Here is a 27,165-nt window from a genome sequence, read left to right as displayed (position 1 = left end):
GATAAATGTTGGTAAAATTATTTTCTTAGGATAAATGTCTAGATCCAGAATTGCTAATACGAGGCATCTAATCATTTCTAAATTGTGAGACCTACTGTCACTCTCTCCTCCAGGAAGACTTTGCCAGTTTACACATCTGATAATACATGCACGTTCACAATTCCACTGCCCCCCAACACATATACTCCACATGCTGTATTTATGGTTTATTTTTAATGTTACTAACTTTAGAGTAAAAAAATGTTATTATATTTGCACTGCTTTTACTTTGCCATGGTTGAGCATATGCTTTTCAGCTCCGAGTATTTCTTCTCTTATAAACTCCATATTCATTTCCTTTGATCGGTTTTTTCTACGGGGGTATTTATTGCTTTTGTAAATCAGAAATATATATGTGATGTGTGAAAATATTTTTTGTGGTTTGTCTTCTTGCTTTTTTTTTTACAAACATTTATAATTTTTATATTGACAAAAATACCAGCATTCCAAGATAGTTTCTGGATTCCTCTTACGATTAGAAAGGCTTTCTCAACTCGGAGAACTATAAAAACATTCAAATCTTCTACTCCGTCTGTAGTTTTTATTTTTTTGTACTTAGATCTTTGATCCACTTGGAATTTATTCTGATATAAGGAAGAGGGAAGGGATGCATCATTTTTCTTCCAGTTGTCCCTACAGTGTGTGCCAAATGCCCCCTTTGCCCCCCTAAGACTCCAGTTCCACCTGCCACCTGGCTACCTGCCTGCCCTCCCTCTTCTCCTCACATCTCTCATTCCTTCCTCAGCACCTGCTCTGGGTTCTCTACTTCTGGCTTCATATTGTAATTGTTTTCCAGAATCCTGTCTTCTATATCCTCTACTTACTCCACAGCCTCCAGAAGAACTTTCACCCATGCCCATAGTTACACTTCCATGCACATGTGCTAACAACCTCCAAATCTAGAGCTCGGTCCAGGTCACTGATAAGCTTCAGCCCATAGGAGAGAGCAGACACTTGAAACTAAACCTGCCCACACCACATCATCCTCTGCCTTCTGGTCTCAACCATCCTGTCATCCCCCATTCTCCTGCCCACACCCCTCCGCAGTCTCTAATCTCCAAATTATTTTAGTTTTGCTTCTTATTCAGCCCCCAATCCACTGCCCCCTCTTCACCCTCATGGCTGCTCCCTTAATCCAGCAGCTAGCCATTTCTTCTTACCAGCATGCCTCTAACCCAGAGGTCAGCAAATGACAGCCCAGGGAGTCAGATCCAGGCTGCAGCCTCCTTCTGTGCTGCCCATGAGCTAAGAATAATTTTACATTTTTAAAGCATTGTAAAAAGTCTTTCAAAAAACAAAAGAGTATGCAACAGAGACGTGTTGCTTGCTTGCAAAGTCTAAACTGTTTACTATCGGCCCTTTGCAGAAAAAGTTTGCAGAACCTTGCCTCTAATCTACACTCCACTGGGGGCCTCCAGTGGTCTCAGACCTGCAGGCATTCTGTATACGCCCACCACTCCTCTGCCCACAAGCACCCCATGGGGGTTACTTATGATTTTCTTAGAGTCATGTGAAACAAATCTCTCCATTTCTAAGTTACCAGATATATGGGACGGAACACCTTCAGATCAAGTACTTGATAATTATTTAGCTTCTATGTGCTAAATTCCATCGATCACATGCCAGGAGAGTCTCAAGGTTTTGTTAGAAAATATCTTTTTTTCTTTATGATGGTAAAAGGAATATAAAGTCATTCTGGAAAATTTGGAAAAATCAGAATGTTTAAGAGGAAAATTAAAAGCACCCATAGCCCCCCTCTCAGAAGTTCCCTATTAACATGTGTGCATTTCTTTCCAGTCTTTGATTTTTCCTGTGCGTTTGAGATCCATCCCGTTTTTCCATTGGGTTTTTCCCCCACGATACTAAAAATTCTTGAAGTGCTCTTCGGACATTTTCTTAGACACTGTAAGTTTCCCCCATAGAATTCGTATACAATTTTCAATGTAGAATTTCCCATCAGGAGAGCATCTATTCACGGCAGCCTTCTCTCCACAAGCGGTGCCCCCCAAATTCGAGGTGCTTCCGGTAATTCTGGGATCAGGTCCTTTCCAGTTTGTAACTCAGTCACATGTTATTTCTTTGAGGTTAAAGTTCAACACCAGGCTATTTTGCACCTTACCTAGTTTTATGTAAATTGGGCATCTTTCTAATAGAAAGAAAAAGAACATGGGGGTGGAGGGGGGCGGGAGAGCGGCTTTTTCACACAGAGTCACATTTACTCCAAACCAAAATAACTCAGGTTAAGTAAATCATCAAGATCCTTGGCGCCGTTCCTCCCGTCCTTTTGCACGCTGTACAGCACTTCACAGTTGGCAGAGAGTTCCTATACATTATCTCTGGTCAAGCCACGTGCACGATGCTGAAGGACCAGGGTGGCGGGTCTCACCGGGACTCTGATGCACATGCGCATGGCTGGGGGCCCAGGGCAAGCTCCTGAGAGGCGGTGGGGGTCGAGAGGGGGTGGGGTGGGAAGTCGTTTGTGTCCCCGGCTGTGCCGGAAGGCAGGTAGGTTTGTCTGCTTTCCCAACAGCAGCTGCAGCTCCCCACGCCGAGCAGCTCAAATGCTCTTGCAAATGCAATTCACATCACCCGGTCAAATTCACACCTGGGATTCCAAGAAAGAAAGAAACGTTAAGAGCTAGAGAATCAACATTCCCTTCTGTATTTCCACCCCACCCCACCCCCACCCCCCCCACCCCCGCACGCGCATTTGCATTCCTGCCCGCGTGCTGAAGCACGCTCACAGCTCAGACCTGGAATGGCCCTCTCCCCAGTCCAGGGCTCCCTGACACTGCTCTGGGCAAGGCCTGGAGGCTGTGCTGCCTTCTTCTGCCCACTCCACACCCCACCTCTTCTCCTTGCTGGCCTCACCTCTTCTGCCCCTTGAGACTCCTACTTCAGTCTCCTCTACTCTCCAGGTACTCTCACATTTCATTGGCTTTTTTGGTTTCTCAACTCTGCCTGTTCCCCACCAGCCACTGTCAAGTGGGAGGCCCAGCTTACCTCCCCATCTTCCCTTGGATGCATCTCACGTGCACCCACTGCCTCACCTGCAGTGGTGCCTCTGAGGCTGTTACCAAGTCCAAGCTCGTACTGCTTGCCGCAAGACAGGCTGATAAATCAAGAGCTGAGCTGTTGGGGCAATGAATAACGACTTTATTCAGAAAGCCAGCAGACTGAGAAGATGGCGGACTAGTGTCCCAAAGAACAGTCCTACCCAAGTTAGAATTCAGGCTTCTTTTGTACTAAAGAGGGAGGGGGTGTAGTTGGTTGTTGCAGACTTCTTGGTGTCAGAAGCCTTTGTTATTGCAGCTATTCAGGTAGGTCCAGTCATGATGTTCCTATAAACCTCCAACAAGACAGTTATCCTCTGTTCTGCAACTTTTTATCTCATGAATGGAAAAGTGTTACACTTTTAAAGGTCAGAGCCTTGAGAATGGGCTATCCTGTATATTTCAGGCTATAGGCAACATTCTTAACTTGTAGCAAAAGCACCAGAATACAAAGGTTAAAGTAAAAGAAACAGATCCCATATAGAGTCATTGTTCTCCCCCACTCCAAAGACACCTTTCCACCATACTCCCTGGGACGTTCAGCTTTCTTTGTTTGCTTCCATTTTTGTTTGTTTTTAAAAGGCACTTAAGTAGCATATACATTGATATTTTTTCCCTGACACAAAACACAGACATTCAATTAACCACATGCTAGTTCATTAGTGTCGGCTAAAAAAAAAGTATATGCACACCTAAGAGTTGAGAGTTATGTTTTATTCAGCAGATACACTGAGGACTTCAAGCCTGGGAGGCAGCATCTCAAGTAACCCTCAGACAACTGCTCTGAGGAGGTGAGGGGGGCGCTAGGAGATACAGGAGTTTTACAGCAAAGGGCGGGTAGTAGGAACAAAAGATTACTGTTAATAAAAGTTAGGTATCTCAAATTAAGGAATTTAGTGCTTTTCTATGCCTAGGAAAATGCAAGAGTCTAGGCTCACTGAAACCATTCTTTTGATATGAACCTCAGCTATGGGGCCAATACCCTGTGTTTTCACACCCACACTTTCCTCAAGGCTCACCATGGGGAGTGGCCACAGTCTGCTGGCTGCTAGATGGCAGGTATTCTTTGTTTCCTCCCTGAGTTCCCTCAGCGCTCACCAGCTCACCATTGGAGGGCTGCAATTGCTGATGACTCTGACATCCTTTGTTTACTGATATGGCTGGCAATGTTTTATTTCTCAAAAGACAATGTTAGAAAACAAAATTCAACTGAGTACATTTGAAGAAAAAATTGGCTTTATTCAACAATTCATGAATCAGGCAGCATCCCATCTAGCAAACAGACAGGAGGGGTCCTGTACAAAATGGATGGTTTTTAAAGGCCTAAAGGGGATGGGACAGGAAGTCATAAACAATTGAGGATTATTTCAAGCAAGGTCACTTGCCTTGGGGGAAGGCAGGGGTCTGTGTGGTAGGCTACCTCATCTGTGGCCAGAAAATTCCAGACTGACTGGTAAAAGGTCACATCCCTGGGAGGGACTGAACCTGGATAGGTATTCAGTCCCCATTGACTGATGTAGAGCTTAGCACAAGTGACTCCATTTTTGGATCCCTGTTTCTTTTCAACAACACCAAACCCAAACACCCCATCTTCACTCTCTTCCCCTCTCCCTGCTCTTTCCCACACTAGCCCCCTGAGAACTCTTCTGTCTGCTTATCCGTGTCAATACTGCTGCCCATAAAATTAGACAGAAGGCTCAATTTGATAACAGACACAAAATACATAGCTGCTCAAACGCAATTTTTTTTTCTTGTTTCTAGTTGGATGGCAGCTCTCTGCCACCAGCTGGGAACCCAGGCCCCTCCACCTCATGACTCCATCATCCCTCGTAGAAGGGGCAAGGGCATAGGAGGGGACACACCCACTATTTCAGGCCTTGGTCCAGAAGGGCACACCCACTCCTGATGGGCCAGGACTCGGCACGTGGCCACTCCTCAATGCAAAGCAGGCCGGGAAATGTGGTCCAGTCCTGAGCTAGGAAAAGGAAAAAAATGGATTTGGAGGATCAACTGGCAGGCTCCCGAGACTGTCCAGAGCACTTATCTCTACTCCTCCATTAACCCTTCAGACAGGAAGGTTACAACTGAGCCAGAAAATGCAGAAAACAGCTTCACACAGGGGGCTGGGGTATGTGTAGGTTGCCTCCATGAAATGTTAAAGCATGGAAGATGGCAGAAGACTGTTGGGAGTCAGCTATTCAGACAAACCCCCCTCTTCCACTTCCCACCCCGTGGAAACAAGAACCCAGGGCGATTCTGCACAGGCAGCGAGCTCCTCACCTGGGCCAGAGCCAGACCACACTGCAGCTCTGCAGACAAGGCCGCTCCACGCTGGCCGATCCTGAGCTGAATTCAGCCCACGTGAAGTCACACTTAGAGATTCCCTCTCAGGGCAAACTTAGCAGAGAGAGCTCGGACATGCGGCCCCCTGGGCCACAAACATCCCACCTTGCCAGGGGTGCCTGCAGTGAGCAGGGACGTTCTCCGTGACCTCCATCCAGATACCCCAACCCCCTCCATCCTGTCCCACTCTCAGCTGCTTCCTTCGACTCCTGTCCTGGTATCTGCTTTGAAATAAAAGCAAGGTTTTATTTACAAATGAAGAGTTACTGAGGGTAGTGATCTAAAGTCAAAGCTATCGGACCAAACATCAAGCTTGCAGACCAAATGCTGCCTCTTCCTTGTACTGAAGTCTAAAACCGGATCTATGGGATTGATAATGAAGGAAACTATCCAACCATGAGCAAGGTTAATCCATAAGTTAAGTTGGTACCACTCAAGTCCCATCCCCAGCTGTTTTCTTATTCAGATAAACGTTTTTTCTCAACGGACTGTGTTTCTCCCTTAACCAAAGGGAGAAAATGCATGGCAAAGTCAAATGACAGAATAAAAGCCTGAGGGAAGAAACTGCTTATAAAACTTTCAGAAAGCTTTGAAATTATTGGCTAAACAAGTAATTTCATACAGTGGTTTATATGTATTTCACAGCAGCATCAGTTCCAAATGTCCCTTTGCACTCGGATTCCGGGAGAGTTTTCCTAATGCTTCGTCATCAAATGATTGTACCGATGCATTAATCATGAAGGCCGTGAGGAATAAAATAACCGCAAGCCAAAACTGCAGATGTTAAATGTTGAGGCAGAAACCAAATGAAATGTGTAAACACATAGAAAGAGAGAGAACATTTCCCCCACACGTTTTTTAACCTTGGCATTGCGCCAACCATTAGGGTAAAAGGCATGCATACTTACCAATAAAATCCAGAATTTCTTTTAAACTGAAATTTGACTGACACCTTAAAGAGTTCCCTCAAAATTCTTGCCCCTAAATATAAGGAGAGTGGCAAAGGAACAACTTATTACAAAAGAATGTTTATTACATGTCTGTTCCATGCAGGCACATATAATGCACATGTTAACTTTATAACAACCCTATGAATTGGCTATCATGATTACCATTTTGTAAATGTGAAAACTGAGGATCAATCAGTGAATTTTAACAGTCTATTGTTCTACTCAGGCTGCCATAACAGAATACTACAGACTGGGAGGCTTAAACAACAGCAATTTATTTTCTTACCGTTCTGGGGGCTGGAAGTTTAAGATCAAGGTGCCAACAAGGTTGGTTTCTGGCGACCTTGGTTGGTTTGGAAGGACCTTTCTTCCTGGCTTACAGACAGCTGTATTCTCACTGTGTCCTCACGTGGCCTTTCCTCTGTGTGCACACCCCTGGTGTCTCATCCTCTTGGATCAGGACTCCACCCTTCTGACCTCATTTAACCTTAATTATGTCCTTAAAGCCCCCTCTCCAAATACAGTCACACTGGGGGTTAGGGCTTCAACATATTTGGGGATGGAGTGGAGGTGCAGTTTGGTCCATAACTGATAGCATGACCAGGAGCCCACAGTTGCTGAGTGGTAGACCCAACACTGTCTGAATCTAAACATTTCTTTATCCAGAGTGCACTGCCTCTCACATACCACAGCATCTCAGAGAGAATGCGGACACATCCCACTGTGAAAGCTGACTCTTAGAACTTGCTGGCAGGGAGACAATTTCACAGCAGTTAAGCTCTGTCCCTGTGAGAAGGGTGGTGAAGTCCTTACACAAGCTAGAGCACAGAGGCCAGGAGTCCAAGGCAACCCCTTCAGATGACACCCCCCAAAAAAGACTTCATCTACACTGTTAATAGCTACACAAATGGTCAAATGATGGTTTCCTACCATATGCCATCCACAGTGGGATTTCCATGACCTCCAAAGAGCCAGCTTTTCATTCAGTTTTTCTTTTCTTTTTTCCAAACCACCAGCTAACGTCCTGGAGGGTGACTCCATGGACCAGGATGTTGAGAGCCCTGTGGCCATTCACCAGCCAAAGTTGCCTAAGCAGGCCAGGGACGACCTGCCAAGACACATCAGCCGAGACCGGACCAAAAGGAAAATCCAGAGGTATGTGCGGAAAGATGGAAAGTGCAACGTCCACCATGGCAACGTGAGGGAGACCTATCGCTACCTGACCGATATCTTCACCACCTTAGTAGACCTCAAGTGGAGATTCAACCTGTTGATTTTCGTCATGGTTTACACAGTGACGTGGCTCTTTTTTGGAATGATCTGGTGGCTAATTGCATACATCCGAGGAGACATGGACCACATAGAGGACCCTTCATGGACTCCTTGCGTCACCAACCTCAATGGGTTCGTCTCTGCTTTTTTATTCTCCATAGAGACAGAAACCACCATTGGTTATGGCTATCGGGTCATCACGGACAAGTGCCCAGAGGGAATTATTCTCCTCTTAATCCAATCTGTTTTGGGGTCCATTGTCAATGCATTCATGGTGGGATGCATGTTTGTAAAAATATCTCAACCCAAGAAGAGGGCAGAGACCCTGGTTTTTTCCACCCATGCAGTGATTTCCATGAGGGATGGGAAACTGTGCCTGATGTTTCGCGTAGGGGATCTGAGGAATTCCCACATCGTGGAGGCTTCCATCAGAGCTAAGTTGATCAAATCCAAACAGACCTCAGAGGGGGAGTTCATCCCCTTGAACCAGACGGATATCAACGTAGGGTACTACACTGGCGATGACCGTCTCTTTCTGGTGTCACCACTCATCATTAGCCATGAAATTAACCAACAGAGTCCTTTCTGGGAGATCTCCAAAGCCCAGCTGCCCAAAGAGGAACTGGAAATCGTGGTCATCCTAGAAGGCATGGTGGAAGCTACAGGTAAGGTGTGCTCCATCCGGGGGTATCTGTGGGATCAATGCTCATTTTAAACTGAACCTCACATTCTTATTTTTGACAAAATATGGAAAACTGAACCTCACTCACTATTGACGCCACCTCTTTATTCATGAAGTAGTATGTGGCCTATAACCTTAAGTATGTCCACCACAAAGTCTAACAATTTAGCTTTTCAAAAGCCCTTGGGAAAATAAATTAATAAACAATTTTTTAAAACACCTCTTAATATATTTTAAATTTTCAAATATTTACTTAAATTAAAATTTGATCTCTCTCTAAAGCAATTTTTAGATTGTTTTAAAGCATTGTTTAAATTAAATACTTGAGGTTATTTATTGCCAAGCCAGGAGGAAGAAGTTAAGCCTTTCAAAGGAAGCCTGACAAATTGCTTTAATAAAAATACAATTTTGCCCGTTCTTTGGGAGCCATTTGCAAGACCCATAGCCTTGCTTTTTCTTTTATATCAATTGAGCACTTGGTATCTTTTCTCTATACTCTACCTGCCAAATCCCCTGTAGATATAATAATGCAGACCCAGTAAATAACTCTAACAGGAAAGAAAAAATATTGATATCCACTCATCATAATCCTATTGACCCATCTGCTTTGAACAGCTAACTACTGGTGTATTTTAACAAAGATGATCTGTTCTAAAAATAGAGAAATGGTCTGTTTTTATTGAAGTCTTCACTCATATCTTTCCATACGTGTTACACATCCCAGGAGCAAAGGAGGTTCTGCCTGTATTTATCTGTAACTTTCTATGAAATAGAGCCATAAACTCTGCCTTAAGCTAACAATAGTGCCTGTGGGAAAAGTATAAACTAGAACACTAATTCAAGCTTTGCTTTACTATTCTTCTGAGTCATTAGTCTTGGGATCCCTTTTAGTTACACAATCTGCCCTTCTTGTGCTTTGAGATCTTCAACTTGAGGCTCAAGTAGGTTTACACAATCTGAAAATGCACGGCCACCAGCCAGACCCCAGACTCTTCATCCACCCATAACCTGACCTCAGTCATCCGTCAAATGAAAGTCATTACTCCCATGTCTCAGCCTCCCTGGACCCAACAGGCAAAGTCATTACCTCTAACAAATTTCTCTTATAGTGGTAAAAACTTTTGCAATAGTTTTTTAAAATGCAGCAAACAATGAAAATGTGAGTAAAAGGCTTTGCATGAAGTGTGATCCTTTGCATAAGGCAAAAGGAACATCTAAAACAAAAATAATCATTGTGAAATTATAAATAAGTACTGCACATGTGCACTGGGCTATCTGTACCCTGAGCCTGACTTTGGGGTGCCCTCGTGAGCCAATAGTTGTGTGAGGGGAGGGAGGAGGAAGGAGGGGGGAGGAGGGCGGGGAGAAACCAACTCAATAAGAGCTCCGTCATTTTCCCACAGACCAGAAACTACGCCCACCTCGGCCAAGCACCTGGACTCTGGGTCCCCCTAGTGGTAACCACTGAGATACAGTCTCTGGCAGCATAAACTGACCACTTAATGATGCGCTTTTAATATTAGATTTCTCGCTATAAACTCTCCGGATAGGACAGAAAGGAGGGGAGTGGACAAGCCTTGTTCTCCTTCCGTCTCTGAGCTCAAGAAGCAAAAGCCAGTGGAGACGTACCCTCTGTTTACTGGTGTTAATCTGAGCTTCGAATTGCAGGAGCTGTGTTCCCTCAAATCAAAACCCAAGCTCTAAAAATAAGTCAGTCCGGAATAAGCAACTTACCTTTGTGATGTCTGTGAGTCGGAATTCTCCCTGGGGCAGACCCTGTCTTTCTGAAGATAGCTTGTAATGACTGAGCCTTTCCAAATAGGGGAACATCCTTTTGTTGGTAGTTAATAGTGATACCTCTGAGCATTCGGTGGCCTTTCTACTGCTTTCATAGAGAAAACTGGGTACTTGCCAGCAAAAAAAGAATCAAAGGCAACCACTATTAACTTTCTAAAGGTAATAATAATAATTTTCTAATTTTTGGAAAGTGGAGGAAAGAGTGTTCTAGAAAGTTCTGGGTTTGTCTGGAAGCTGGACACGTCTTGATCCTTTCCTGATAGGATTCGTAGAGTTCAGTCTTTCCAGCACATCTCATCTCTTAATTTAACGAGGCACACTTTTTTTCTTTGTGAATGAAAAGCACAGTTGGGATTTATGGGTATTAAGTAGGCCCTTGGGGTGGGGGGAATGTTTCAATGAATCAAAGCCACAGGAAAAAAATAGATGTGGACCAAATGCACCCTGAGGAAAACAGATTCACAAGGATCTAATTATTCATTGGAAGGCTAGATGGGAAATCAGGAACCATGAAAACCGCAAGCTGACACAAAGGGGCCTCTGCTTGACTCATGCTTTCTTTCAAATATGACTTAGTTGACCTGAAACTACTCTCAGTGACCTCAGTTAGGATGCCTCTTTCAAGGACGAGCCTCACCATCGCCACCACTGCAACCTCCATGCGATGCCCTCCCTCTTTCTGTCTTGCACGTCGTGGGCACACAGCGACCCCAACGTGGTATTTGCTGGGGATCCGAGCTACCACGCAGTAGGCTGACCCGGCAGGTCCTTTAGTCCACCGGGTGCTCAGGCCCCTCACAGGCCAGCTGGTTGACACATAATAGGCCCACCCCAGTTGTGCTGCCCCAAGTCTGCTTCGTCACATCACTCAGGGTCAGGCTCGTCTTTAGAAAACGGGAGTAAGCTCCTTGAAGGCGGGAGGTGAGTCTTGCCCACCTTTGATGTTCTGCAGGTCCTGGCCCCAGTCCTTCATTCAGTGAGTTCTCTGGCCTCATAAAAGACAGACTCACACCCACAAAAGACAGACCCACGTTCTTGGTGGATGGTTTCGGTCTGGTCCTGCCCCAAGTCAGGGGGATGTGTCACCTCTCAAGAACCTTCCAGTCATGTGGTTCTATTTTTGAAAATGAATCAAACCCTGGAAAATTCTGACACCAGCCACCCAGACATCTGGGAACTGGCCGTGTCTCATCCCATAAATATATTTTTAAAGGGGGCCCTTTATGTTCCTGACACAGGGGCAATTTGGAGATAGTGATGTTTACAGAGGGTTCATAGCTACGTAAACAAACATGCCGAGCAGCTGTGGCAAGTGAGCCTTAAATAGTAAAGCATTCATATAGACTGCTATTTATAGAGGGCAAATTGGCATAGAGGCTAGATGACAGCCACACAGAGCTGGGCCCGGTGCCAGCCAGCTCCTCACTATAGGCTTTCTGATTGATGAACTTCCATATTTACCCCCAACGATTATGCAACTATGACAGGCAGCCCTTTCCAACACCTCAGCAAATATGTCTCCTTAGAATGAATCCCATTAAGCTTTTTTTTTAATTTTTATTTTATATCGGAGTATAGTCAATTCACAATGTTGTGTTAGTTTCAGGTGTATGGCAAAGTGATTCAGTTATACATATACATATACCTCTTCTTTTTCAGATTTTTTTTCCATATAGTTTATTATAGAATATTGAGTAGAGTTTCCTGTGCTATACAGTAGGTCCTTGCTGATTATCTGTTTTAAGCTCTTTTTTTTGCCTTTTTTATTATGGAAACTATAAAACTTATATAAAAGTAGACCAAATCCTATAATCAACTCCCATGTACCCATCATTCAATTTCTATAATTGTCAATTCATGGCCAAACTTGTTTCATCTGTGTCACCCACTCACTAACTGCCCCTCCAGCATCATATTTTATCTGCAAATATATCAATATGTCTCTAAAAGATAAGGACTCTTTTAAAAACATAACTGTAGGGCTTCCCGGTGGCGCAGTGGTTAAGAATCCGCCTGCCAATGCAGGGGACACGGGTTCGAGCCCTGGTCCCGGAAGATCCCACATGCTGCGGAGCAACTAAGCCCATGCACCACAACAACTGAGCCTGTGCTCTAGCCCATGAGCCACAACTACTGAGCCCATGTGCCACAACTGCTGAAGCCCATGCACCTAGAGCCCGTGCCCCACAACAAGAGAAGCCACCGCGATGAGAAGGCTGCGCACCGCAACAAAGAGTAGCCCCACCTCCTGCAACTAGAGAAAGCCTGTGTGCAGCAACGAAGACCCAATGCTGCCAAAAATAAATAAAATAAAATTAATTAATTTAAAAAACATAACTATAACACTGTTATGACATCTAAAACAATTAATGATCATTTCTTAAGATCCAATATCTACTAAATGCTCTGACTTCCATTTGTCTCATAAATGTCTTTTTAAGTTTTGTTTAAATCTGCTGTTTGAATCCAAATCAGGTTAGCACACTGTTATCGGCTGAGATCTCTTCCAAGCCTTAGTCTATGAGCTCCCCTTCCATCCCTGTGGGGTTTTTATCTTTCAAGTTTTTCTCAAAGAAGAGAGTTTCTGAAATATTTATATACTACGAAGAAAGCTGGGGAAAGTGGAGGGTGGGAGGAAGCCAACTTAGTGAAGATATACTAGATAACACTTTGTAGATGAGGAAGCAGGGCTGACTGTCCAGACGTCAGTATCTACGGGTTACCAAGGAGGAGGGGGAGTGTGTGTCAGAAGTAGGCAAGCAAACCGGAAGTAGGTGAGGGCAAGCCATCCTTCCCCACAGGAAAGCTCAGTTCTTTATTCACATGAGGAGAGCTTAGTCACATAAATCACATCACAGGATTTTTGAGTTGCAAGAGTCTTCGCCCTACTCTTAATTACTTTACAGGTGAGGAAATGGATGCCCAGCAAAACTAGCGAGTTGGCTAAGGTGCGATAGTTACGGGCAGAGCAAGACCTTGAAACCCTAAACCACGGATGATGTCCAGCCTCCAAGTTCAGTGCTCTTTGCATCATGAATGCTGTTGGTTCATGAAGATTCTGCAGAGCATGCACCCAAAAAGATGACTGGTATTTAACGTGCAGACAGGCTCTCTTTTCTCCCATCCTTAGCTCTTTTTCTTTAAGGCTTCTCTTTCGGTCTCCAATGTTATCAGTTCATTTTAAAATTCTTTATTACATTCACATGAATTTTTAACAAGCATATATTAAAATGAGATCTGCCACAAAACTGTTCTGAAATCAAAATTCAATAAGCACCGTCTACAAAAATACTCCTGGAAGAATATAATGTTCTGTCAAATCTGATTTCCAAGAACCACTTTCCTTTGCCATAGTCAAAATGCCACTTCTCTATAACAGAGGAGAATAAGAGATCACAGAGTTTGAACAGGTGGCATTTCTCAGCTAAGATGGTTGAGGGTTAGCATCACAGTACTTTTAAGCTGTTTCTACTAATGATATTTCATAGCCATTGTATTTTTCAAATCTTATTTTCCCCTTTAGATAGGTAGCTGCTAGTCTCTCCACTGGCAAGTCATTATCTCCAGATTTACCATTTTTCTTTTAAGAGTTGTAACCCCAACTACCTAGCCTAGGAAAAGAGTTAACTGATAAGATCTGGAATGCTAAGATCTTGGGTGAAAATCTCGTGGTAAATCTCTATAAGGCGCAATTAAAAAAATTCAAAGACATGTGAATTTATTTTTCCTGGATGGAAATCTACCACTCATCAACATCAAGAAATCCAACCATCCTTTCTTCTTCGAGCATTAGGTTCAGGTGATCTATTCAGGGCTTCCTCCCAAATGCCTACCTCAGTGTAATACACCTAAGTAGTGCCAGTGACTGGATAAAAACTGATAATACCTGCTCCCTAAATATGGTAAACTTTTTGTGATTCTAAGCAGTTTGGGGACACTGTTCTGGTCCTAACCATCTGAGGCTGGATGCAGTAGAGCACACATAGAATTTTATACTTTTCCACCACCCCTCTAGAAGAAAGAGACTGTAACCCTGTTAAACGTTATACCTCTGTTAAACATTATACCTCTGTGAAACATTTCTCCTAATTTAGAAGGCACTTAGGATCTCATAACTTAGATAGCAGTGTATTGAGGTCACCATAGACTATTGTGGTTGAAAAGACAAAAATACTGGATAATTATCAAACTTTTCATTATTAAAACATCAATAACAGAAAATCCATTGTTCTTCCTTCTCCAAATGGGCTGTGAGGAGCTCATAAAATAGATGTTCAGTAGAAGTCAGGAATGGCCACACAATATATACAATTTAAAGTTCAAACCCAAGGTAAAAAATAGACTAGCATGTAAAAGTTAGCTCTGACTCAAACTCGGAAGTCAGTACTCATGTTGGGAAGAAACTGCACCATTCAGATTAAGAGATGAGTATCAAAGAGTGGGAAGCCTCTAATTAGTGCATCCTTAAATAAATCGAGCTTTATTATTTCCCAGGGCATTCAGTAATATGAGTGCTGACAGCATGATGCCAGTGAAGCAGTTCTACCTGACAATTTTTAATGACCAGAAGAGGATCATTGGGGAAAACCATATAACTTATTCACACATGCAAACACACACACACACACACACACACACACACACACACACACACACACACACACACACACACACACCTCTGCTAAATAGCTAAACAGCCAGAAGCCAGAGGGGCTTCTTCCCCAGTTAAGCATGCCCTTGCTCCTGTGTTTTACACCAACTCACTTTGTAAGTGAGTTTGTTTGTTCTATTACTTATTTAGTACTCCTCTCTTTTAAAAGTAGTCTCTCTTGGCCATAGCTCAGCTTATCTGTACTTCTTTGTGTCATTTATACTGTCAGGCAATCCTGGGTTCAAACCACAGTTGCCGTATTCACTGTCTTGCTTAACTTCTCTAAGGCCTCACTTTTGCCTCTCTAGAATGGGAACAACAACGGTACCTACATCGTTGGTGACCTTTCAGCTTCACGGATCCTGTTAGATCAGATCATTCCTTCCCCCATAGACTGCACGGGGGAAATGCAGTAGGGAGGAGGGAAGCCAGGCATTTGGGAGGGTCAGTCCCAGGGACTGGCTCCACTGTTTCCAGGGACTGTGCAGCTAGCGTCTCCACACGATGACAACTGACTTTCCTCAGAAGGCACTCTGAACAGTCAAAATGGCAAATGTCAACCTGCGATAGCCAGTGCAAGAAATGCACACTCACAACGTGAGAGTAAATGCCAGCCTGGCCTCTTCCCAGTTACCTACCACGAATGATGAGCTCTGAATTAATGAGGATCACTGGGCTCAGAATAGACTTTGCATTCCTATAGATAGTAACATTTCATCATTATAATTTCTGCCCAAAGGGGACATGAATATAGATTATTCTCAAGTCTTCTAAGGCAGCTGCTCAGGGAGGACAGGACCAAGAGTCTGCATTTGAAAACAAGATTTCTATGTCCCCAATCCCCCTCCTAGGTTTTTATAAGAATGCTCTGGTGTCAGCTGATGCCCCAATTTGGAGAATGTATTTTTGTGCTGTTAATTCAACTGAAGAATATTTATTTACATAATAAGCCCTTAGAGATACTTCTGCGTGAAAGTATAGATATCCTTCAACAAAGTGGACAGTAAATGTGAATTTCTATATGGCCCATTCCACTGTTCTCTATTTACTGAGAATGAAAAGATACTGTACAGTCTGGTTTGGCTAGGCATGTTGCAGTAACAAACACCTCCAAAGGCTTAAAGCACAAAGGTTTATTTCTCATTCCTATTACATGTCAGTTGCAACTCTGTTCACATCCTGTTGGCTCCAAGATACAAACGAAAGGAGCAGGCCTACTTAGGACAAGGCATTCTCATGGCAGGGAGAAAAAAGAAATGACGAAACATCTCGCTTCTGCTTGCCATTTATTAGTCATAGCAAGTCGTATGGCAGTGCCTGATGTCCATGGAATGGGGAAATGTAATTCTCTCACAGGGACTTGGAATAAATAATTCAGAACAAAATAATACAATCTACCACAGGTACCCAAGTGGTTTTGAAAACCCCTAGACCGAGTTAAAAACTTTTTGCAAGTTAGGGTTTAAAATGTGCGGTAGTCATTCGTGTTGTTTGTGAAATATGTCCAGCTTTCGTCCTTCTAAACACATGTCAGGATCACATTTCCCTGTTCCTGTTGGACACGGTCATGTGACTTACATTTGTCCCAACAGTATATGCATATGTCATGTGTATCATGCCGCTGGAAACCTTACAAGCTAAATAGGATAATTCCCTTCCTACTTCTGTAGTTCTCATGGAAGCACATGTCACAGTGAAGTTTCCATCATTCTGGACCCTTGACCGGCTTTGAAGAGAAGACCCTTGCCAGCTCACTTGGGACTTGTAGCATGACTGAGAAATAACCTTAGGTTGGGTTAAGCCACTGAAATTTGGGTTGTTTGTTACCACAATATTAACTAACCTCTTTGGCCTGACACAAAATTTCATGCAAACATTTTGACAGGTTGGCTGTTGTATACTGCTCATAGCCCCACACTTGCCATGAAATGAATTTTTGTCTAGCTACTTTGCAAAGCTTCTCCTCCCTCCTTTAAACTCTCTGTTCACTGCTTAAGACTCTGAGGTCAGACAGGATGAATTCAAATTCTGCCTCCACTCCCAACTGTCCATGTGATTGGGTGCATCACTTTCCTTAACTTCACCAAACCTTTTTCCATTCTGAAAAATGGGAATGATACTTATATTTATAAGGAGATTCCATGAGATAATACAGGCAAGTCATTCATCATGGGACCATAGTATGTGCTCAATAAATTTAGAGAGTGAATCTATGATTCTGTAAATCATACTATTCTCATCCAGCATTCATTAGGTGCCTATTGAATGCCAATTGCTTTATTAGATGCTTTCCATATATTATTTTCAATCCTCAAAGCAATTCTGAAAGGTAGATACCATCCCCACTTAACAAATGAGGAGGTTGATTCTGGAGTAGGGAGTTGGGGAGAGTAACTTGCCCGAGGTCACACAACTGGTGAAGTAGTAAGGCAAGATTCCATCTCAGGGCTGCCCACCTTCCCAGTCTGTCTCCCTTGTGCCTCTCCAGGGAAGGCATAGTACACAACAGCACACTGAAAGTAGTGGTTATTGATTAAAGGTCATTAGCGTGTGGACGGTTATCGCTCAGTGATATATTCCCTTTTGATTACTGGCCTCAGCTTCCCCATCAGGCTCCCCTCACCAGACCGCGGGAGGCAGGTACGGGCAATCTGCTCTTTCATAACAGTTGGCACTGAGTCTCTTGAAAGGGCACCTACTTGTTCATACTCTCAGATTCTGCCCAGTTCTACGTTATCAGGCAACCATGCCACTTGACACTGGGCCAACCCCATCTAAAAGAGCCTGGTGCCGTGCCAAGTATAACCCAAAGTGCAACCAAGCAGTCAGTGCCAAAACCCTTAGGGGAGAAAAAAAGAAAGTTTAACACTGAAAGGGAAGAATCCATTTTGACGCTGAGCTTCCTGCCAGAAATCACAATAATAAAACGATTTAGGCTTTGACCAGCCCAAGTAAACCCTGCTGGGGTTTCCATTTCACTGCAAAACATCCAATAAGACCCTTTTGGGGGTTTGAGGAGGATGCTAATTTTTCTCTTGTCACTGAGGCCATCCTTAGACGATTTTAATTAAACATTTGCGAAGTAAATACATTTTCTTTTACGTTTTCTCAGGCATAGTTTCTATAGGGTGAATATTAATAGAAATCTGTGAAAGCTGATGGATAAAGGAGAGGCTGGTGGGCAATGATATTAGAGAAGAGCACACAGCATGGAGCTCCAAGGAGACAAGACTGAATGTTGAGCCTGAAAGGAACTAATGCTACATTCACATCGGCCCTCAATGAAGTATCTTTAATACAACTCAGAGAGCTAAAGTAGTAACAAAGTATTAGCCATAAAGTATTTGCTTTAGATACTTGGTTATATATGTTGACTCTCTCCCCAAAGTTGGAAAAGGTGTACAACCTAAGGAGAACAAAAATGATGCTGCAAAACAAAAATGTCTATGATTCTTACAGAAATGCTTAAGAACCCACAAGGTCCAACATGGGGCAAGAAAGATTTCCAAACACCTCCCTGGGTCTTTACAGCATGAGTCCTTTATGTTCACCCAGAGGGACCTCAGCAGGTCCAGCCTCGCCTGCAGACCCTGTGCCAGCCCCCAAGGCTGGGGGAAGAAAGAAGCCACATTCATGAAGCTAAAAACAGATGGGTCACGGCTACCTGGGAGGAGGCTGGCAGCTTCACTGGCCATCAGCAAACCAGGCCAAGAACAAGGAAGGGCAGGGATGTCTCCAGTACCACCTCAAAGCCTCTGCTGCTGCGGGGACCTGGCACAGAGTCACCCCCTGTGTTTGGTGGATGACTTCGCAAAAACCTCACCTGTGACCAGAAATGCTCACTCCTGACATCAAAGAGACTAGCTGGGTGCACTTGGAGCTCCCGTGTCAGCAAAGCAAAGTGTCCTCTATTGCCACGTTGAAGGCTGGAATGACGCAGTGGCACTCCTTTCCTTGAGTTCGCTCCAATACATGTTCACCCAGGTGGAAGGGGGCATCTCATGAATGAGGAGAATCTGTAACCTGGGCAGGAGATGGCCTAGTAGACAGGAGACGGGGAAGACGTTAGGCAAAAATGTGCCATGGCCTTCAGTGTTTCTCACGGGCCCCGCCCTGGGGTGTCTTCCTTTTTTTTATTATTATTAAATGTATTTATTTATTTATTTCTGGCTGCATTGGGTCTTCTTTGCTGCGTGCGGGCTTTCTCTAGTTGTGGCGAGCGGGGGCTACTTTTTATTGCGGTGCGCGGGCTTCTCATTGTGGTGGCTTCTGTTGTTGAGGAGCATAGGCTCTAGGCGCGTGGGCTTCAGTAGTTGTGGCTTACGGGCTCTAGAGCGCAGGCTCAGTAGTTGTGGCTCGCGGGCTTAGCTGCTCCGTGGCATGTGGGATCTTCCCGGACCAGGGCCCGAACCCCTGTCCTCTGCATTGGCAGGCAGATTCTTAACCACTGCACCACCAGGGAAGTCTGGGGTGTCTTCTTATGATGAAACAAAATCCACAGATGGACCCGAGGCATATGCATTTACATTTAAATGCTTAGTCTCTTTATTTTCCCATCCACCAAAATCATGAGCCCCACATCCTCCTCTCTCTTCAATCCTGCAACATCACTCCCTCTTAGATAACAACCTGGCTTCACACTTCGTTGAGAAAACAGAAGCAGTCAGACTGGAGCACTGGCCTTTCCGCCGGCCCCTATCTCACCGCCACACCCCCACCTCCGCCACCTGGGCCTTTCACCCCTGTCCGGAGCCCTGTCCAACCCAGGGCCAAACCTGGACCGCATCCCTTCAGCCCTCTCAAAGACTTTTAGACTACACCATCTTCTTTCCCCCATCATCAATTTTTTTCTTAATAGTTTATTTCCGACAACATAAAAATATTTCCTAATATCTATCATTTTTGAGAACAAACAAAAACAAAGGTAGACTTCTCCTGGTACCGTGTCCCTTTCCAGTACTGTCCCACTTCTCAATGCTCTTTCCCACATTACTTCTAGGAAGAATTGTCTGCATCTCCATCACCACTGTTTTACTTCCCTTTCCAAATGAGCTACTATTCCTAGCACACCACTGACACACACCAACAACATCCATCCTGCTAGCTCCAGAGGCCACCCTTCTATTCCCGTCTTACTTGGCCTCTTCGCATCAACATGCTGACCACTTCCTCCTTCTCCAGCCTTTCCTCCCCAGCGTTCACCACTACTTCTGCTTTCCCTCCTTCTTCAGTGAAAGCTCCTTTCCATCCTCATCTTCAAGCTATTTCTCCTTTTCCCCAAAATCTCAGGGCCCATTCCATCCAGAGTCCTAGCCTCCATTAATTATCCTTTTCTGTTATTTCAGCCAGGACCTTGGCTTTAATTACCATCTTTTTCGCATGTGACATCAAATTTCTATCTCTGGTCCTAACCTCTCCCCTGAGCTCTGAATTCAAAGATCCAGCTGCCTACTTGGCATCCCTATTTAGATGCTTGTACAACTAATGTGACCAAAGCAGAAACTAGATATCCTAGCATCCCCTAGAATCTGCTTCCCTCTCCATCTTCCCCATGTTCATAAATACCATCATCAAACACGTAATGACTTACATCAGAAACTTCGGGAGCATCCCTGATTCATCTCTTGCCCTTACCGGCCAGAAGTCCTATAGATGTGACTTCCAAAATATGTCTATCTCTGTGGCTACTGCCACAGATTGTCATAATGTGGAGCCCATGGCATTCAACTGGGTCTCCCTGTTTAACTGTGACCACCCTACACAAATCCGTTTTGCACACAGCAGCCAGAGTGATGGTAAGAAAAATGTAAACCAGAGCAAGTCATTCTCGTGCTTAAAACCCTCCCATGGATTCTGGCTGCACTTGGAAAATCCAGATTCCCTGCCATGGCCAACAAGGCCCTTCTGGCCTGGCTCCAGCATGCTTGTCTGCTCTCACCTCCAGCCACTTTCCCACCCAGCTCAACACGCTGCAGCCGCGTGGGCTCTCCGTTCTGAGCACAGAGCTCTTGTACAGGGAGGTCTTCTCTGCCCACCAGATAGAAACCGGCTCCCATCACTGTGCCTCTGTCACTCGGTGCAGAACGTGTCACCAGCTGATGGTATCCTGTGGACTTGTGTGTTAACCAATAGTCTTTGGTTGCCCAGATCAGAAACGTGGTTGTCATTTATGCTCTCCCCTCCCTTGGGCACTGCAGTCTTCTCTCTCCCAACCATTTCCCCAAGCCCACAGGGCTCCTTTGTGCAAATGAGGAAAAACCATCCCTCCTCAACTCTACTGCCATCTGCTGGGAAATTTGTGTCATAAATATATCTGTACCACTTAGATTTAGTGAGTTGTGCAGTGTACAACCTGCACAACCGTATGTGGTGGCCCGAGCTAAACTTATCCATTCCATCTCGTACCCGTCTCTAGTATCCAAACGTCCTCTCCTCTCCAGCATCTTGGCCACTGCACTGGTTCACAACACCACTCCCTCCCTCTGGGCTATTACACTGCTTCCATACTGACTTCCCTAATTATAGACTCTCATTTCTACAATTACCCTCCTTGCAATTAGTAGAGTAAACTTTGTAACTTACAGATCCCATCTCCTCACTCCCCAGCTCAAACATTCTCAGTAGTTTCTGGGTAAAGAATCAAGTCCAATCTCGTTTGCATGTCACAGTCTTGCCACCTGTCCAGGAGCCCTGTCACTTTCCCCACTACCTGCTTGTGCTACTGAAATTCCTGAACGCACCATGGGTTATTTTGCCTCTGGTCTGCACATGCGCTGACATTATCTCTGCCTAGAATATCCTCCTCCATTTATCTTCCCAATAACCCCTACTCACCCACCAAATCTCCCTTCAAATGCTGCCTCCTGTGAAACCTTCCTGACTGCTTGGCAAACTCTGGCATCCTCCCTCTCTGCTTCCCCTGCACTTTTACAAATCTCTATGATATCTGACTGCATTGTGTATGACTGATCACATGGCTGGGTGTCCCCAACAGACTCTATATTTTGAGGATAAAGATTATGCCCTTTTTTTCTACCCCAACAACTAGCACAATTTGCCACATGGTAGGTGCTCAATAAAAAGAATGAATACATTGATGGTTTTGTAAAAAGCAAGGTCTGGCCTTTCTAAATGTGTCTTAGATGCCTGGCAGCATTTCCTTTTCACCTGGCACCATCTTATCTCAACTCTACTGAGAGCCAAGGACTACATCTGCCTTCCCAATGAGGCTGTTATATCATTTAATTTAAAAATTAGGGCTTCCCTGGTGGCACAGTGGTTGAGAGTCCACCTGCCGATGCAGGGGACACGGGTTCGTGCCCCGGTCCGGGAAGATCCCACATGCCGTGGAGCGGCTGGACCCGTGAGCCGTGGCCGCTCAGCCTGCGCATCCGGAGCCTGTGCTCCGCAATGGGAGAGACCACAGCAGTGAGAGGCCCGCGTACCGGAAAAAAAATAAATAAATAAATAAATAATAAAAATAAATAAATAAAAATTAAAGACTTTTTATTTAACGAGCCTGTTTATTTTACAAGATCCTTTCCCCATCCAATATTCACCAGGCATCTTATAAAGTCCATCCAATGTAAATACAGATAGTTTAAAGCAGCGATCCAAAAGGCAAACTTGTCCCAGAATTTGGTCTTAAATGACACAAGGGGCTCTTCCAAGTAGGCATATCTCTGGTCCCCTTTCTAAAGTAGGTCTAGTCCACTGGAGGCTCAGTGGGGACAGGAGATGGGGCTCCCATAACAAGAGTCCCTCATTACTTTCATTCCCCGTCATCCCACGCATGGATATTTCCCTCTGACGTTGTCTGGCTCTGCTCACAAATCTCCTCACTCTGCCACAGGACCAAGCAGAGAGCTCAGAAGAGCAAATCATGGGAAAGGGAGATTCCTTTACCCAAGTTTCTAATCCATAAGTAAATAAAGGGTCTCTCACTATATAACCCTCACCTTCTACAGTGATGAAGGATGAGGGTAGGTGCTAGATCAGGACACACCAGCCCACACCTGAAGCATCCTAAGCGGGCTTTCTGAAGGTAAGAACTCTACAGGCAACGTGTCTGAGGCTGAGACGTACTCAATCCGCAGGCAGGGATTTTCCAGAACCTCCCATGTACCTGGCATTGGGCAAAGTTAGACAAACACAGTCCTGCCCTGAGGGAACTCACATTTTAGAGCAGGAGGGTGGCAAAATGTTTTCTGTAAAGGGCCAGGTAGTAAATACTTCAGACTCTGTGATGTCTCTATTACAACTACTCAACTCTGCGGCCTTGGAGTTCAAGCAGCCACAGGCAATATGTTTCCAGAGGACCGTGGCTGTGTCCTAATAAAATTTTATTTATGGACACATAATTTTCACGTGTCGTAAAATATTATTCTCCTTTGGGGTACTTTCCAACCATTTAAAAATGCCAAAACTGCTTTTAGCTCTCTCCTGTTCTAGGCGATGGGACTGGACATAAAAACAAGTTACTATACAAAATGGAATAATGTATATACAGAGAACATTTTTAATGGGGAGGTGCGCCAGCGGGTACAGGAGCTCTGCTCTTGTACTCCCAGCCAGAATCCCACTTCAGATGTGTGCCACATAATAAGTACCAGTGACAGCAGCAAGCAAGGCACCTCCAGGGAGAAGGGGGAGTGGCCAGAACCCAGGAGAGAGGAAATCACTTACCTTTGCTCTTTGCATTTGCAATCCCCCAGAAGGAGAAGATAATGGGGGGCAGAGGGTTCCTGACCTTTGAGAGAGAGCTAAAATTGAACTTCTGTTCAAAAGCAGAGATTCATCGGTAAACAGTACTATTATTAACATCATGGTTTAAAGGGAAAAAAATTAAAGAATGTGAGTGTCTTTGTTTCGGGAGGGTTCGCACTGACACTACCTTTTGTGCTTGCTCTGTTTTTCTTTGACTGAAAATTACTCCCCCTACTTAAAGTTATACAACTCTCTCCCAGCAACATTTGTTCTTTTGTTAAGTTAAAATATGTATTTATTAATTTATTTTTTATTGACATATGGTTAATATACAATGTTTCTGGTGTATAGCAAAGTGAATCAGTTATACAGATTCTTTTCTATTACCCATTATTATAAGATATTGAATATAGTTCCCTGTGCTTTATAGTAGGTCTTTGTTGTTTATCTATGTCATATATAGGAGTATGTATCTGTTAATCCCAAATTCCTAATTTATCCCTCCCCCACACCTGTTCCCCTTTGGTAACTAGAAGTTTGTTTTCTACGTCAACATTTATTCTTAACATCAATTCATTTGGAGGTTGAAGGTCCTAAACTCCATTCCACCCCGAAAGAGCCTTTCTCGGTCCCAACTCCCCTCTGTCCCCTACCACTCGCACTCCCATTTTCTTAGGAGGCTGAAGGGGACGTATAGCGATTAGCCATCAATGAAGACACTCAACCTTTGCTATGAGTTACACATCCACACAACCCCGCCCTCTATCAGGCGATTATGGGACTCAGTCCACAAAGAAAGTTGTCCTTAACAAATTCATTGGAAATGCCTCAATCAAACAACTTGCTGTCAACACAACTGCCATTGACCCAACCAAATATGGTGGGAGGAAGACCTCACCAAGACCACAACCTGCTTTGGCTGTATTGCTACCTACTCGCAGGAGCTTCGTTCAGAATAATCATAACAAACGCTTGAAAAACAGTTGCACATTGGAACTTGCCTTGACAAAAATCATTTTCCCTAGAATGGATTTTCACTGGAAAACCCACACGGGAAAGCCTCAGCTTCTCTCCTGGTTCGCTTTTGTTCCCCATCTTCCCCACACTGCTTTCTGTGGCTTCTTTTCCTCCCATTCTGAATTCTCCACACTCTGTAAAGTCCAACAAACACCCCTTCCTCTGCAAGGCCTTCACATGACACAGCCTCACCCCTAACCAGGTCCTGTAATGTCCCCTCCTTTTCCAAGTGTCATTGTCATCTCCCAAGTGGACCCTAAGCTTCTTGTCTTCTCTCTCTCTGGTCCCCGTTACACCATACTGAGCATAGGAGACCACAGTGCCCATTGGTGATAGCTCGGGGACCTGTCAAGGGTACCTCCTGAGCTGCCTCTATGGATCCCAAACATGCCAGGAGTTCTTTGCTAACAATTTGACAAGTGTCGGGGCCAGAATCTGTTATGAGGTCAGTTATAGACCCTCAGTATCCCTCACCCATTTCGGATCCCCACGTTGATCCCGTTAGCCGTGCTATATATCACGAGTCAGGAACAGCAGGAACCGTCTTCCACATTTTACCACATTTGCTCAATCTACATACAGGTATCAACATAGATCCATGCACTTACGCATGTATGTGAATTTGAGATTTTTTAAATCATTTGAAAGTAAACTGTAGACAAGCTGCCACTTTAACCCTAAATTCTTCAGTGTATATTTTGTAAATGCAAAGACAGTCTTACAGAACCACAGTCTAATCATCAAAATCAGAAAATTGATATTGATACAAGGTTATTATCTAATCTAAAGACGATTCAGCTTTTGCCAATTTTCCAAATAATTTCTCTTATTATCAAAGAAAGTCACAGGCCGTACTTTGTTGTCATGTCTCAATCTCCTGTGACCTAGTGGAGCTCCTCTGTGTGTCTTTAACTTTCCAAACACTGACTTTTTCAGAAGAGTAGAGGCCCCTTTACTTTGTAAAACGTCCCTTAATATGGATTTTTCTCATGTTGCCTTGTGGTTAGATTCAGGTTTTGCATTTTTGACAAGAATACAATAGAAGTGACGCCGGGCCCCTCTCTGTACATCAGATCAGGAGGCACGTGATGTTGGGTAGGGGTGCCTACCAGGCTTCTTCATTGTAAAGTTATTGCTTTTCACTTTGTAAAAAGCATCTTGCGGATAGACACTTCGAGACCACATAAATATCCTGTTCCTCGACAAACTTTCATTTTAGCATCCGTTGATGATTCTTACCCAAATCAACTATTACTAGGATGGCTATCAAATGGCAATTTTCTAACTCCATGATTCTTTCTACATTTAGGTGTTGGCTTTCAACACTAAGGAAGAGCTTTTCTCCCTGCATTACCTAGCTATCTATCTATCTACCTACCTACCTTTATCAGTATGGACTCACGGAGTCTTATTTTATCCAATGGATTACAATCTGCTTCTACCATTAATTATTTGTGATGCTCCAGGTATTTGAGATTTGGCCAATGGGACCCCCTACTGGCAGGCTTCTTATCCTTTGAACATTTCCCCATAATCCTCTTGTGCTTTCTTCCTTTATGGCACAAAAAGATGCTCCAGGCTCACATTTGAGTTTTTCCAGTCCCTGCTATGGAATCAGACATTTCTCCAAAGATTTTTTTCTGTTTAGTAGAGTATGGTCTTTAGCACCAAGACTTGGGCACTAGTTGTGCAGAACAGATAGCCATATTAGGCTCCTCCTATTACAAAGGAAAATGTCAATTCTACCCCAACTCCGCTGGCTGCTAAATGTATGTTTCTGAACTAAACCAGGAGTTCAGAAACTCTGCACTCCAGAAAATTGTCAGGGAGATATCTCAAGCTCACTCCCTCCAATATTTATCAGAAAGTTGGTCTGGAGTGAAGCATATGGGGAGGCCTGCCTGAAGTTATGCAGACCCCACATTCTTCCAGAAGGTCTATAACCCAGCTTTTGCACCTACCAGAGAAACACAGAATAACCCTGGACTTAGAAGTCCACTGCAAAAGGGTTTTACTGAGCTGCGTGAAGTATAACCAGCCCCGTGAAATGGACCTTGTGTCTCCTAGAAGGCAATGTTGACTCGAGTTCGCAGTCCCACCAGTTTGTTGCAAGCTCTCAGGAGACATTTCTTCATGTCACAGCACTAAGAATAGCTGGACTTTTGCTCAAGAATTGATTTCCTTTTATGTGATGGGTGCTGTAAGTTCTGTATCTAGCCAGGTCTCCCTTGTGGTTGCCATAATGCCTAGAACCAAATTTGGGGTGCGTGTAGCAAGGCTGCATGCGGTTGTGGTGTGCGTTTTCATGATGCCTCATTCCTGGTGCTTTTTATGACCCCATCTTAGGTGGCTTTCTCTCCGTAGCATCACCCCCAGCATGATGGTGCTATGTATATATAGGCTACACGTATTAGTGGTGTAGAGCTGCCATTAAAAATACCACAGGCTGGGCAGCTTCAACAACAGACATTTATTTTCTCACAGTTCTGGAGGCTGGAAATCCCAGATGGGGCTGGTGGTGGCAGATTCGGTTTCTAGTGAGAGCTCTCTTCCTGATTTGCAGATGGCCACCTTCTCCTTGTGTCCTCAAAGGGCCTTTCTTCTTTGTGCTGGAAGCGAGGACTCCCTCCCTCTTCTTAAAAAGACACCAATCCT

At 44.3% G+C, this 27,165-nt stretch overlaps 1 protein-coding gene across 2 annotated transcripts in view; it reads left to right on the top strand.

Moving 5' to 3' along the window:
* KCNJ6 (potassium inwardly rectifying channel subfamily J member 6) overlaps positions 1–27,165 on the top strand; it is a gene marked incomplete at both ends in the record, with an annotated part of 205,417 nt that overhangs the window by 110,461 nt on the left and 67,791 nt on the right. For both annotated transcript variants that reach the window (XM_082655410.1, XM_082655411.1), the window contains one exon: positions 7,402–8,322. In XM_082655410.1, the coding sequence (XP_082511536.1) occupies positions 7,402–8,322 (921 nt within the window). The remainder of the gene's footprint in view (positions 1–7,401; positions 8,323–27,165) is intronic.

This window comes from Grampus griseus (genome assembly GCF_964374135.1).
Source record: "Grampus griseus genome assembly, chromosome: 5".
Classification (NCBI taxonomy): Eukaryota; Metazoa; Chordata; class Mammalia; order Artiodactyla; family Delphinidae; genus Grampus; species Grampus griseus.
This window is presented reverse-complemented; position numbering and strand designations above follow the sequence as displayed.